Source organism: Nomascus leucogenys, chromosome 1a (genome assembly GCF_006542625.1).
Source record: "Nomascus leucogenys isolate Asia chromosome 1a, Asia_NLE_v1, whole genome shotgun sequence".
Lineage (NCBI taxonomy): Eukaryota > Metazoa > Chordata > Mammalia > Primates > Hylobatidae > Nomascus > Nomascus leucogenys.
In genome coordinates this window covers 57668214-57681018 of record NC_044381.1, presented here as the reverse complement: position 1 = coordinate 57681018, position 12805 = coordinate 57668214, and the positions used below count along the sequence as shown (strand labels likewise).

Below are 12805 nucleotides of genomic sequence, written 5' to 3'. Positions count from 1 at the left end.
CTCCTGACCTCAGGTGATCTGCTCACCTCAGCCTCCCAAAATGCTAGGATTATAAGTGTGAGCCACCATGCCTAACCAAGAAATTCATTTAGTTATTTTTAGCTACCAAGCTTTGGCATGAAGAATGTGACACTGTCTTGTAGCATTCTAAGATAATGTTAATGGATCTATGGTCAAATATGTTTGGAAAAATTATATTAGACTGTATCCTGCTCTTAGAATTTTACAATAACCATTCATTTATTAAAGGTTCTTAGAAGTTTTGCAATAAAGAGGCTCAATTAATTTTGTTTAATTCAGGGATTCCCAAACATATGTGATCTTGAAATCCTTTTATTTATGGTAGCATCCATTAACATCCCTCAGTAATTAGTGTCTACACCACTCATGGGAAGATCAGTTTTATAGAGAGAAGTACACAGTTAGTACTTGCTTCTGACGCTCACCAACAGTGTGATTCAGCATGGAGGCATAACCTCTCTATACCTCATGTTCCTCAGATGTGAATGAGGGTGCGTAATAGCACCCAATTCATGGCAGATTTGAAGATTTTAAACAATAGTGCATAACTATGGTAATTATAACTAATGATATCCCAACTCTCATATCTCACTGTCTGGGTTCAAATTTTGGCCCTAACACTTACTGTTTGTGACCTTAAGAACATTACTTAACTTCCTTTAAAAAAAAAATTTAATCGAATTACTTAACTTCTGTACCTCAGTTTCTCCACAGCATAATGGGGACAGGAATTGTGCCAGCCTCACAGGATCCTTGAAAGAATTCCATCCAGTTCATGTAAAACACTTTGAATTGTGCTTGGTCCATAAATATTAGCCATTGTTACTGTCATTATGTGTGCTCTTGTAACTTTTCTGACCATTTGAGTCTGTAAAGCCAACGCCTCTTACTCCACTCCCAAAAGCTGCTTAAGCCCAGCATATTAAGATAGCAACACACCCCACCTGCACCTACCCAGTTTGGCTCAGCGGATTCTGACCTCTTCATTTAGAGTCATTTCACACCATCATTTAGCTTTCTCTGTTTGTGAACAGGGGCGGAGAGGCCTCGGCTCTGTGTTTGTTTGGGCATCTGGAAATGGCGGAAGGAGCAAAGACCACTGCTCCTGTGATGGCTACACCAACAGCATCTACACCATCTCCATCAGCAGCACTGCAGAAAGCGGAAAGAAACCTTGGTACCTGGAAGAGTGTTCATCCACGCTGGCCACAACCTACAGCAGCGGGGAGTCCTACGATAAGAAAATCGTACGTGACATGTGCATGCCCATCATGATCTGTTTATTTAATGTTCACTTTGAAATACAAAGGGAGAACCATAAATATATGTATTATATACATATTATATATATATATATACACACACACGGAAGTAATATATGGAAATAGGAAATTAGATATATATAATAATATGTACATATTATATATATATATACACACACACAGAAGTAATATATGGAGATAGGAAATTAGATTCATTGATAATAGAAGAAGTTGTAAACATTACCAATTGAAAATGCTTGTGCAGTCATCACATTGCAACATTTAATGTGGACTTAGACGTGATTAAGCTTCAATTTTATTGAGGATAAATGATTGGTTCACGTTCACATTGTGAGTTAGTGGCAGAGGAGAGACTGGAATCTACACCTGACTCAGCCCTGTGCTCCTATCACTGTGTTTCCACACTGACTTTTAACTTTAGCTTTAGTGCTTTGGTTTCTGAGTATAGCCAGTTCAGTGTGAAAAACAAAAGTGTGTAAGGAAACTCAGAATTTCATTGAAATTATACTTATTTAACATGAACTAAACCTCTATAAAAGGTGCATTTCTTTTTTTTTTTTTTTTTTCTTTTGAGATGAAGTCTAACTGTTGCCCAGGCTGGAGGGCAGTGGTGTGATCTCAGCTTGATCTCAGCTCACTGCAACCTCCACCTCGCAGATTCAAGCTATTCTCCTGCCTCAGCCTCCCGAGTAGCTGGGATTACAGGTGTGCACCACTGTGCCCAGCTAAATTTTGTATTTTAATAGAGACAGGGTTCACCACGTTGGCCAGGCTGGTCTCAAACTCCTGACCTCAAGTGATCCTCCCACCTCAGCTTCCCAAAGTGCTGGGATTACAGGCATGAGCCACTGTGCCCCACCAAAAAGTGCATTTATTTATTTTTATTTATTTTATTTCATTTTATTTTTTGAGAGTCTTGCTCTTTTGCCCAGGCTGGAGTACAGTGGCGCGATCTCGGCTCACTGCAACCTCTGCCCCCCCGGGTTCAAGCGATTCTCCTGCCTCAGCCTCCCAAGTAGCTGGGACTACAAGCACGTGCCACCATGCCCGGCTAATTTTTTGTATTTTTAGCAGAGACAGGGTTTCACGATGTTGGCCAGACTGGTCTCAAGTGATCCGCCTGTCTCGGCCTCCCAAAGTCAAAGTGCTGGGATGACAGGTGTGAGCCACCGCGCCCGGCCAAAAAGTGCATTTCTTATAGACAGCACAAAGTTTGCTGGATGGAGAAGCACAGAAGCTGTATGGGATCCCCTGTTTAGCAACATATCCTGCACTCTAGGCAAACAGCCAGTGTAATTAAGAGTTCAGGTGGCAGGCTCAGCCTGCTGCGTGAGTTTCTTTCACTCTTGAGATATTTGTAGTTGAGCAATTTTGGACAAATTCATCTGTCTGTCTCAACGTACTTATTTATACAAAGAGGACATTTAGTAGCACATAGTTCATGGAGTTATTACAAAATAATGAGGAAGGCAGTAAAAAGTCCTTAGCACAGTACCTGGCCCTTCAGTGCTTAGGAAAGCTCTAACTTTTCGGGGGTGCCCAGCACTGTGCTGCTGATTATAAATTTCAGACACCTTTGCACTTTGACCTTTTTCCTGATCATGGTTTTGTAAACTGTCTCTGGATTTGTCTTTTCAAGGTAGAGCTAAGCTGCTGTACCTGACATTTTTTAGCATTTAGCCAAGACTCTGCTTCTGGCTCTAACAGATCTACACAGGTTGGGGTCACTCTACTGGTGCTCCATCTGCCTTTCCCGCAGTCCATAGGGGACAGGACTGTACCTCCTTTGTGCAAGTCTTAATTCACATTCATTCTATTCCTCTTGATTCCTGGTTATTATATGATTTTTATATTTGATTTATCAGCTACTTTTTACTACCTTCTTTAGTTACATTTTGTAGATTGATTTAGGTAAAAATTGCCTCCCCATATACATGTCCCCATCTTTCCCTAATTGCTCCACAATGTCTGGGTTTAAATATATACACCCAATTCCACCTGTCAGTACCTCCAACATTCATCAATAAGCATAACTCCGAAACAGCAAGTGAAATATACAAGGCGAAAATGCAGAGATGAGCTTTGCATTTGAAGTTTCTGGCTTCCTTAACTGGAAAGTGATGCCCCAATGAAATTTTGCCTCCATTAGAGAAATGTTATAATCTAGAAATATGCCTTTGCTTTTAAATAAGAAGACTCGTGTCTTCTAACTCATGGTCAACGTCCACTAGCACGGAGTGACATCCATCAGTCCTGCATCGTGAAATTCCTGATGAAAACTCGAATAAGAGTTCTCGTTTTTTACCTCTGGAGTTTGAAATCATCTTAAGTCAAACTCACTATTGCTTCAAAGTAATTATGCCCGTTTAGTCAGTCCTATTATTCTCTGTGGGGTGATTGCTGTGGGGAGGGTATTGTTAACTTTTATAAATGCCTTCTTTAAGGGAAGCATATAGTCTCATGGTAAAAATATCGAAGAAGAAGGCAAGATTGTCTCGGTCCAGGTGGGAAAACACAGTGTGTACAGAGGGACTGCAAAATCACTGCTGTGAGTTTTACTCTCTAAACTTAACCTTCCCGGGGCCTTCGTCATTATTTGCTGTGATTGTGTGGTTGCTGCTGTGACTCCCATGGCAGGGGTGTCATTTAGGATTCTCCCATGGATAGACAAATTGACCCCTTCTGTGGGCAGGGAGAGAGCTTACAAGGGAAAGTGGACACCATGACTAAATGTTAATATCTTTCGTGCGGTCATATACTCTTCCCCAGTTTTTGCTTGTGATTTCAAAGCCTTCCATGACTCACTCTATGTATTTAACTTAATTTGTTTCTTCCTTTTTGTTTAATGCCTTTCTTCTGTTTTTGTGAGATTATATTAGTAAATTTTCTCAAGCTAGTTCTTAGATTCCCTTATTTTGCCTGAATTCCCAAATTACCCCCAACTGGAGAGGAAATTTGGAAGTTGTTGATATTAGTCTCTAGCTTCAGAGAGACCACTCCGTGGATAAGCAACCCTCATGGAGTCTTGATTGCCTCATCTGTAAAATGGAGATAATACCAGCACCAACCTCAGAGATTTCCATGAAGATAATAAAATCCCGAGTTAAGGTACCTGGTGCCTGGTACACAGGAGCAGCTCAGTGCATGCCCAGTCACATTGTCGCCTAAGCTCCTGTAGCTTTCTGCATCCTGGGAGGTCAGGGCATTCTTCCAGCTGCCGTTAAGAGAGGTGCTCATCGCACCTCAGTTTTTCAAATCTATAAAACACTGCGATCTGTTCCACTCATCCCATAAAGAAAGACACTCTGATCCGGAACATGTTAACAATTTGAAAATGAGTGGATTTGGCAGCAACATCAGCCTTTTATGGTCCGGCTGACCCCCTTTCCTTCTAGATATCAGAATGACAAATAATCCTGTGTTGCGCCTGGGACCCTTCCTTCACCAGGCTTTGAACCCAGACGCCTTTGGTCCCTCGGTGATGCCCGCATCCTGTTAGTGGAGTATGTGATTGAGTGCTACAGGAATGGCAGTGCCTGTCTTTGTACTAGGCCCCCTTCCCTGAGACATTCATTTCCTTTTGTCATCTGCAGCCTACCCAGAAGAGCACAGTTGTCATTCTTCATTCATAGAGCACCTTTGTGATTTGAACCAAGACAGTTGCTGAGGATCTGAGGAGAGAGGGAAAAAAAATCTCCTCTCTGCTTCTGGGAAAGCATTTTTGTTAAATAAATTTTACTTGTTCTGGACAAAATGACTTTCCATGATACGCAAACAGGAAAGCCTTGCCCTGGGTTTCAAAACATAAGGAAGTCCCTGTCCCTTGGTTTCCTGCCATTACTTCTAGCACAGTTGTGAACCTTGGTATTGCATTTATGCTTTACTAGATTTGGATCAGCAATGGCCTTATGTCTTATTGCAGCAAAAGAAGCGTTCAAAGTGTAAAGATTACAATGAAAGAAGCTCTTTCATAAGCTAAATAGAAGTCATTTAAAATGACTAGTTATTTTAAAGTCGTATAATGAAAGAATGTTTTTAATAACATAATTGTTCACATTTTATTACATGTCTCACATGTAATACATTTATATATTAACATGTTGAAAATATCACATTTTTTGTCCTTCTCATTTGTGCCTGACACTGTGCTATGCACATCAAATGCAACATCTCATTGTATTCTTGGGAAACCCTATGCAGAAAGATCATGGTGCCCCCACTTTACAGATGAGAAAACTAAAGCTTGAAAAGTTAAACAAGCAAACAAAAACCACAGCTAGTAGATGGTAGAGCTTGGATTCCAATCAAAGTCAGGATGGACCCCCCAAACTCATCTTGTAACCAGTGTGCTATCCCACCCTGATGCATCTTAGGGATATCCAGTATGGGGCTATGTGAAATAATAGTGCTTTTCTTACCTGTTTTGAGTTCTTTTCAGAGTCATAAAGAAGCATTTAGAATATATATATATTTCCATTGTTTTTCACTATTTAGTCTACTCATTTTGAATTTCATTCCTTTACCCTTCTTCATACCCCCTCAGACCATTGAACCTCTTGCAAAAAACTCAAGCTGAGTTGCTAGTTCCTGTGGCAGCAGAGTTAGCACTGAGCTCCTAAGGTCATGGCTTTTGTATTTTTTGTATGATGTTCAAACCAGGGCTCTCTGATGTGCAAAGTGCCCTCTGTTAGAACACTCCTCTACCGAATATCACTTCATTTTTGTCTCCTCTCAAATTTCACCTCAAAGAGGATTTTCTTCATCACCTTTCCTAAAACAGGGGCACACCCTTCCACCACTCTCTACTCCTTTACCAGTTCAATTTTTTTTTTCTAGTGCACTTACAGCTACTTCACATGGTAGTACATATTTTCTTATTTAGTATCTGTTTTTCACACTACAATGGAGACTACTTGAGGATGAAGACCGTGTTTTGTTCCTTTCCAGAGCCTGAGCTCAATAAATATTCGTGCATAAATGACTAGCAAACATTTGGAAGTTGTTTGTGTAGCTGCAGGAAGACAGGGAGCTGCTCTGTTTCTTTCAGAGAAACAACTTCTATTGGTAGGTTGGTGAAAGTCAAACGTTATTTGACAGGATATTTAGCATAGAAAATTGCCAGCAGGAATCCTGCTACATGATAAAGCTGTTCATGTAACCTGTTTTTAGTGTCAAAAAGCCTAAAAGGTCCCATCTATAACCCCTCACCTCCTCCTGACATTTCTCTCAAGTTCTGTTTTATAAATAAGGCTCCCCCTTCTCTCCAGTCCCTCCCATCATTAAATTATCTCTTTCTTTTGGGACTTGTTCAGACTTTGACTTTTTTCCCCCTAGTAATTTATCTTAGTGATTGGGACATAGAGTTTCTCAGATTCCTCCTGGGAGGGGTTCTCTGAGCCAGAGCTGGGAGAATATATGTTCTGCTTAGCCCTCTCCTGATGTCATTTTATTTATTTGTGTTCAAAACAAAGTTGCTGCCTGGGGTATCTCAGAGTTGGCCTGAAAAACAAATTCCATGTGGAGGAATTATCTTATTGCTTTTAATGCTTCTAAGCAGCTCTACATTTTCTCTTGCAGAAATATTCTGCTCTCTCCTCTCCCTCCTCTTCTACCACCCGATTCATTTTTCAAATGCATTCACCATTTGCACTAGGTTATTCTCTGTCATCTCTCCATTTCTTCTTTTGACTTAGAAAATTCCATTATTTTTCATGAGTAAAAGTCTAGTGAATCCAGATGTGTTCAGTTTATTTGGAAGTTTGATACATATTCTCTTGAGAAAGTTAAAAAGCTAAAAGGAAACATTGCTTCTGAAAATGGCCTGAAGGAACCTCCGTACGGACTTGATGACCTGGGCTGGGCCACAAGGCCAGTTCTGCCATTGTTGTTACCTTTGCTCTCATAAATGACTACACTTTGTAACTCAGCTTTTTTTTTCTTTTGCTGCTATTTTAGAATTTGATATCTTTACCACTTACGAGCCCTTTTGTAGCTGTTTGCCCTTGGGCAAGTTACTTAACCCTTCTGAGCCTCTATTTCCTTAGCTAATAAAATATCTTCCTTGCAGTGTTCCTGTGGGTTTATATATCATTTTATACAGACACACATAAATACCTCTTGCACACCGTCTCATTCATTGCAAGCTGCTCATTGTGGTAGTTTTAGAGGAAGCAATGGAGCTGGTGGTAGCTGGTGGTAGATAAAGCATCCCTGATACAAAAATTCAAAATCTGTAGCATTCCAATGAGCATTTCCTTTGAGTGTCATTTTGGTGTCCCAAAAGTTTAAGATTTTGGAGCATTTCAAGTTTTCAGATTAGAGATGTTGAACTGGGGTAATGCAGATATTCCATAATCTGCAAAAATTTGAAATGTAAAACACCTCTGGTCCCAAGCATTTTGGGTAAGGGATACACAACCTGTAGCACTTGTGAGAGTATTAGCTGTACTTTAAACCCTGGATTGTATATATACACATATGCACACATAATTTTTGTAGGTTGACTACAAATTTCTGTGAGTTTTGTTTGGATGGTGGAAAAAGAAGTGACTTTGAGTGTTTCCTAATGAACAGAAGAGTTGAAGTATAGAATGAAATGAATATAAAGGGGCTTGATTTTAGGGATTCAACTTAGCAAATAAATATTGTGCCTCTTGGTACATGGAACTGAGCTGAACATTATGGAGATACAAAAGTGATATAACATGGGATTCTTCTTTAGTGATAGCAACCCTCCATTTGTAAGCAAAATCTTCTATTTGTACTTCACATTTACAGATTCTTTTAGCAACATGAGAATGGGATTTTGTGTGGACTTGTCAGTCATGACTGAATTTTACACCAGTCTTTGTGACTTCTGTGGACACAAAAAGCTTTCTTTAGTCTTCAGTTCTTTTTTATTTTACTGTGCTTAATAAATCAGCTTCTTCTATTTTAGTCATCGACACATTTAAAATTTAGTTTCTGCCCTTCTCCCCCATAGCTGTGTCTGAAACAGCTTTCTTGGCACAATTCTAGTTCAAATCAAAATCAACACCAGAAACAAATTCAACCTAACAGACAGTAAAATCATTTCATGTTTCAAAAATATCTGTTCAGTTGCTCTTTTAACAGATATGAGACAATATGGCACCTTCAAAGTAAAACGGATCACTAGATATCAAGGAGAGAGAAACTCTTGACTGTGGGGTTGCTATAAAAGCTTGTCACTTATGGCCAAAGTCAGTCTGAACTGAGATTCCCTGGAGAATTACATCAACAGGCCAAAATCAAAGGTCCAATCAGAACAAGTAATGAAATGTGAAATATTAGGACGTAATTGCTTAGGGTGAGAAAAAGTGATGGTTCATCTTAGTAGAGGCTGCCTAAACCTGAACAGTACCCACCACTTGTCATGAAAGGAAGATGACATCCCTAACATAGTGGAGTCCAAAAAACCATCTGCTACTGATCCTGAGAGACGCTGAAAATCTAATTTGCTGATCGGGACAGCTTTGATCTGGCTCAGGGCCTGGTGTCCTTTCCAGTTTCCATCACTCTGATGGGCACAAATGATATTTTCTTGAGCAATCTGAGAAGTTCTTTGGAGGAAAATTCTGTTTCTGATTTGTGTAGTGAATTGGGGGAATTTGGAGCATGCAAGATGTGCCATCAGGATTTAAACCAAATTCTGAGACATTCTTTAAAATGGACTCTAAAGTGAAAGTGCTTGCATGTAGAATCTCTGCGTTCCCCGCCCTGTGTAGTGGGCCGACTGTTGAATGCAACTTGCCTTTAAATTACGCTGTCAGATCCTATATACATGTGTTGTGATTAATGGGGATATTCCATGTGGTTCCAGTTTTCGTAACGTCATTTTTCTTCAACATTGCCTGCTCTTTGGTGGCCTTTGCCTTTTATTTCTAAAGATAGACACAAAAACTCCAATACTGTGGCTTCTCTTAATGACGAAAACCCTGTCTTAGAGCTTTCCAGTAATTTACACCTAAATATTGCCACCTCTGATAGTAACTTCCTCTTGAAATGACCCAGCTGGAATTTCCATTTCAAGCAGGATGAGAAGGGAGTGGGGATGTTTTTGTTTCTTTTCTCCCCGTTCCTTTTAACTTTACCCCTTTCCATCACCTTTCTCCTCCACTCCATCCAGCCCTACTCACCAGTCTCAAGTTTCATTTAAAGTGGTTGAAAAAAATTATAACACAATGGGGATTTGGAATTACACAGATGTGCCTACATTAATAGCATTTAACACTTCATTGGTGTTTATATATAAATGTACTAAGTAGCTTTATATTAAAGCATATGTTGTATGCATAGATACCTGGTCACTATGCAGACAAAGCATATTCCTATTGCAAATGCAAGATCATAAAATTTTGATTGTTCACATTTGAGGTTGGCTGAAGATGGTTATTTATTAGACTCAAGTGCTACACACACTTGGAGTGTTTATTCTGGATTTGTTTCTGTGCATTGAAAATGTCTGGTGCAGCTGAAGAATAAGCAAGGAGAGCCAAGTGGGAAAATATCATGAAAAATCTTGAATCCAGGCACAAGTCATTGAAAAAAAATAAAACTTGGACAAAGGAATGTGACCATGAGGTGAGGTAAAATAGGAAGAATGCAGGCAAGGCTGTCTCAACAACAGCAGATCTGGACACCTGGAAACAAGCTACTTCTGGTGTGTTCATGCATTGACTTAGGGACCAGGGCTTTGGAAAATCAGGCTGCAAATTCACCCATAATTTAAAATGAGGCAGCAATTCCTTTTAACAATCCAGCGATTCCTCTTCTGGAATTATCAATTTGAAAGAACTGAAAACGATCTCAGAGAGATTTCGGCACCCCCATGTGCATTTTCAGCCTTCTTCACAATAGCCGAGAGGTAGAAGCAACCCATGTGTCCATCAACAGATGAATGGATAAAGAAAATGTGGCATAATGGAATATATTCAGCATTATAAAGTAAGGAAATCCTGTCATATGGTACAATATGGATAAACCTTGAGGATATTATGCAACATGAGATAATCCTGTTACGAAAAGACAAATACTGTATGATTCCACTTATATGAGGTACGTGGAGGAATCAAACACATAGCAGTAGAAAGAAGAATGGTTGTTGCCAGGAGGCAAGGAGAGGGAGAATGGGGAATTGTTCAATGGGTACAGTTTGAGTTCTGCAAGATGAAAAAGCCCAGTGATATTGTACAAGCTTGTACATATATGGTTAGCAACATTGTACTGTACACATAAAAATTGTTCAGAGGGTAAATGTATGTTATATGTTTTTTAACACAATAAAAAAAATACCTTTTTAAACTTAGCAATGAAAAGCCCAGACAGTTTCTTAACATAAAAGTGGATAGGGCCCTATTTACCCAAACATCCTGCAAGCATCACATGCCGAGGTTCAGTAGACGGCTTCAGGGTTCTTGCACACCATTCATTCATTCAGGAAAACGTAGTGAAAGGTTTGACTCCTTCCACCACCACCATATCTATGTAGTTCTATAGATCTTTGTTCATTCTTTCACTCCTTTTATATCAGTACCCACACCTATCCAGTACAGATCATCTGACAACGTTAGAGTTGTCAAAAGGAACAAAGAAAGGATAGTAAGAACTTACAGTCTCATGTGAAACTAAACCATCCAGAATGCCTATCTAGATCCATGAGAGGTCATAAAACAGTCTATTTAGACATCTTCATGTGACATAGAATAAACTTCTAAGCGAGAGTCTGTCTCTAAGGAGCTATACAGCACTTTGTTCCTGTGAAGATCAAGTTTCTTTCCAAACCAAATTTAACTAATTTTCACACTCCTCTTCAAGGAAGCACTTTGAAGGAGAGGCCTCTGTTTTCAGCTGCCTGGATCCCCCTTCACCTTTCTGGGACCTTTCATGACCGTTTTCTTATCTGTAATATATGGTAATATACTGGCCTTGATGCAAAAGACAAATTTACTAATAGCCTTCCAATAACTTCAATGAGACCGCTAACTCCTCTCACAGACTTCTATACTCCCCCAGAGGTGATACTGTCCCAAAGAGGGCAAAAAATGGATTCTTGTCCAAGAGGGAGGATTTAAACAATCTTAGAGCTATTATAGTGGTTTCCAGAATCTTATTCCGTAGTATTTAAGGAGAATTTAAATTTAATGTATTTTTTTCCATAGTGAGAAAATAATGAAACAAAGGTTGAGAAACATTGCCGTTGCTGGATGGTAATATTATTCCGTCACAGCTGAAGTGAACTGAATTTAAGCCAAGAGGATAAAAATGACTTAGTTCTCACATTTTGATTAAAAAATAAAATGGAGAAATAACTAATTTTCTCTAATATACAAGCTTACACTTAGTGCTGTAATTGCATATCAAGTACACTGGCTTCAGCCTTATTTTTAGTATCTATGTTATATCTTTGAGGAAGTCTTAGTTCATCCATGCAACATTTCTATTGATTCTAGAAACAGGTCCACAACCAAAAGTTCTTTCTATGACAGAGCATACTTTTGGCTTGAAATCTGTGGTTCCCCAAGGTAACAGTTCTGGGCTGCAGGGACTGTGTACTTTTATTCTGTATGTTGCCAATGCCTGCTCAGTGTCTGGATTTGATACAATGTGTTTGATTATTTTAAAATGTTGAGGCAAGGAAAGAACTTCAGTTTTAACCAGAACTGGCACTAGGGAGAAGCAAGCAAGATGCTTACAGAGCAGAATTTGAGGAGGTATTTGCACAATCTTTATGTTTTCATCCATAGGCTCACCCTGGTTTTAACAGAAATGGAGTTCAGTTTCCAAACCCTTCCCTTTTCAGAGTTGATCTACACAGGCAATTCTCTGGAAGTGATGTGATTTACAGGCGTGTAGGAACAAGGAATTTAAAACAAGTATTTAACATATACCCCCATTCTATTTTTATGAGTATATTTCTACTTGCAGATGACTCACATTGGCCTCAGAGATCTAAACTTTTCACTTTGTTTTCCAGATCACTACAGATCTGAGGCAGCGTTGCACGGACAACCACACTGGGACGTCAGCCTCAGCCCCCATGGCTGCAGGCATCATTGCACTGGCCCTGGAAGCCAAGTAAGCCTTGATCTCTATATGTCTTCAATGGTGACAACCCCTGATCTCAGAGAAAACGTACCCCTTCCCTTGTATATGGCCCCTAGCATGACAACTTAGAATATAATCTTCCCAATCCCACCTTTAAAACTTCAAAAGTTTGGGCTTTTAAAAAAAATTCCCCTATATTAAGAAGAAGATAAGGTTTTTGGTTTTACATGCTTAAAAAATCAAACTGTGTAATTACTTTATTATGGAGTCATAACACACGCATGCCAGTTGGCTCCAACTCTCTTGCCTTGTTGAGGTTTTTATTCTAGTCTGGGAATGTTCCTGAGCGTCCCAGAGAGGTTAGGTCTGCCCATTTCTGGTCTCTTTCTCTGAAGCATGACTAGGCAGCTCCGATTCCACGACAATAGCACAGTCAC

The 12805-nt window shown here is 39.6% G+C and overlaps 1 protein-coding gene across 3 annotated transcripts in view; it reads left to right on the top strand.

Annotated features, from left to right (window-relative positions):
- Nucleotides 1-12805, top strand: part of PCSK5 (proprotein convertase subtilisin/kexin type 5) — a 464720-nt gene that overhangs the window by 202580 nt on the left and 249335 nt on the right. For all 3 annotated transcript variants that reach the window (XM_030809749.1, XM_003267429.4, XM_003267428.4), the window contains exons 8-9: nucleotides 1056-1268; nucleotides 12298-12398. In XM_030809749.1, coding sequence (XP_030665609.1) covers nucleotides 1056-1268; nucleotides 12298-12398 — 314 coding nt within the window. The remainder of the gene's footprint in view (nucleotides 1-1055; nucleotides 1269-12297; nucleotides 12399-12805) is intronic.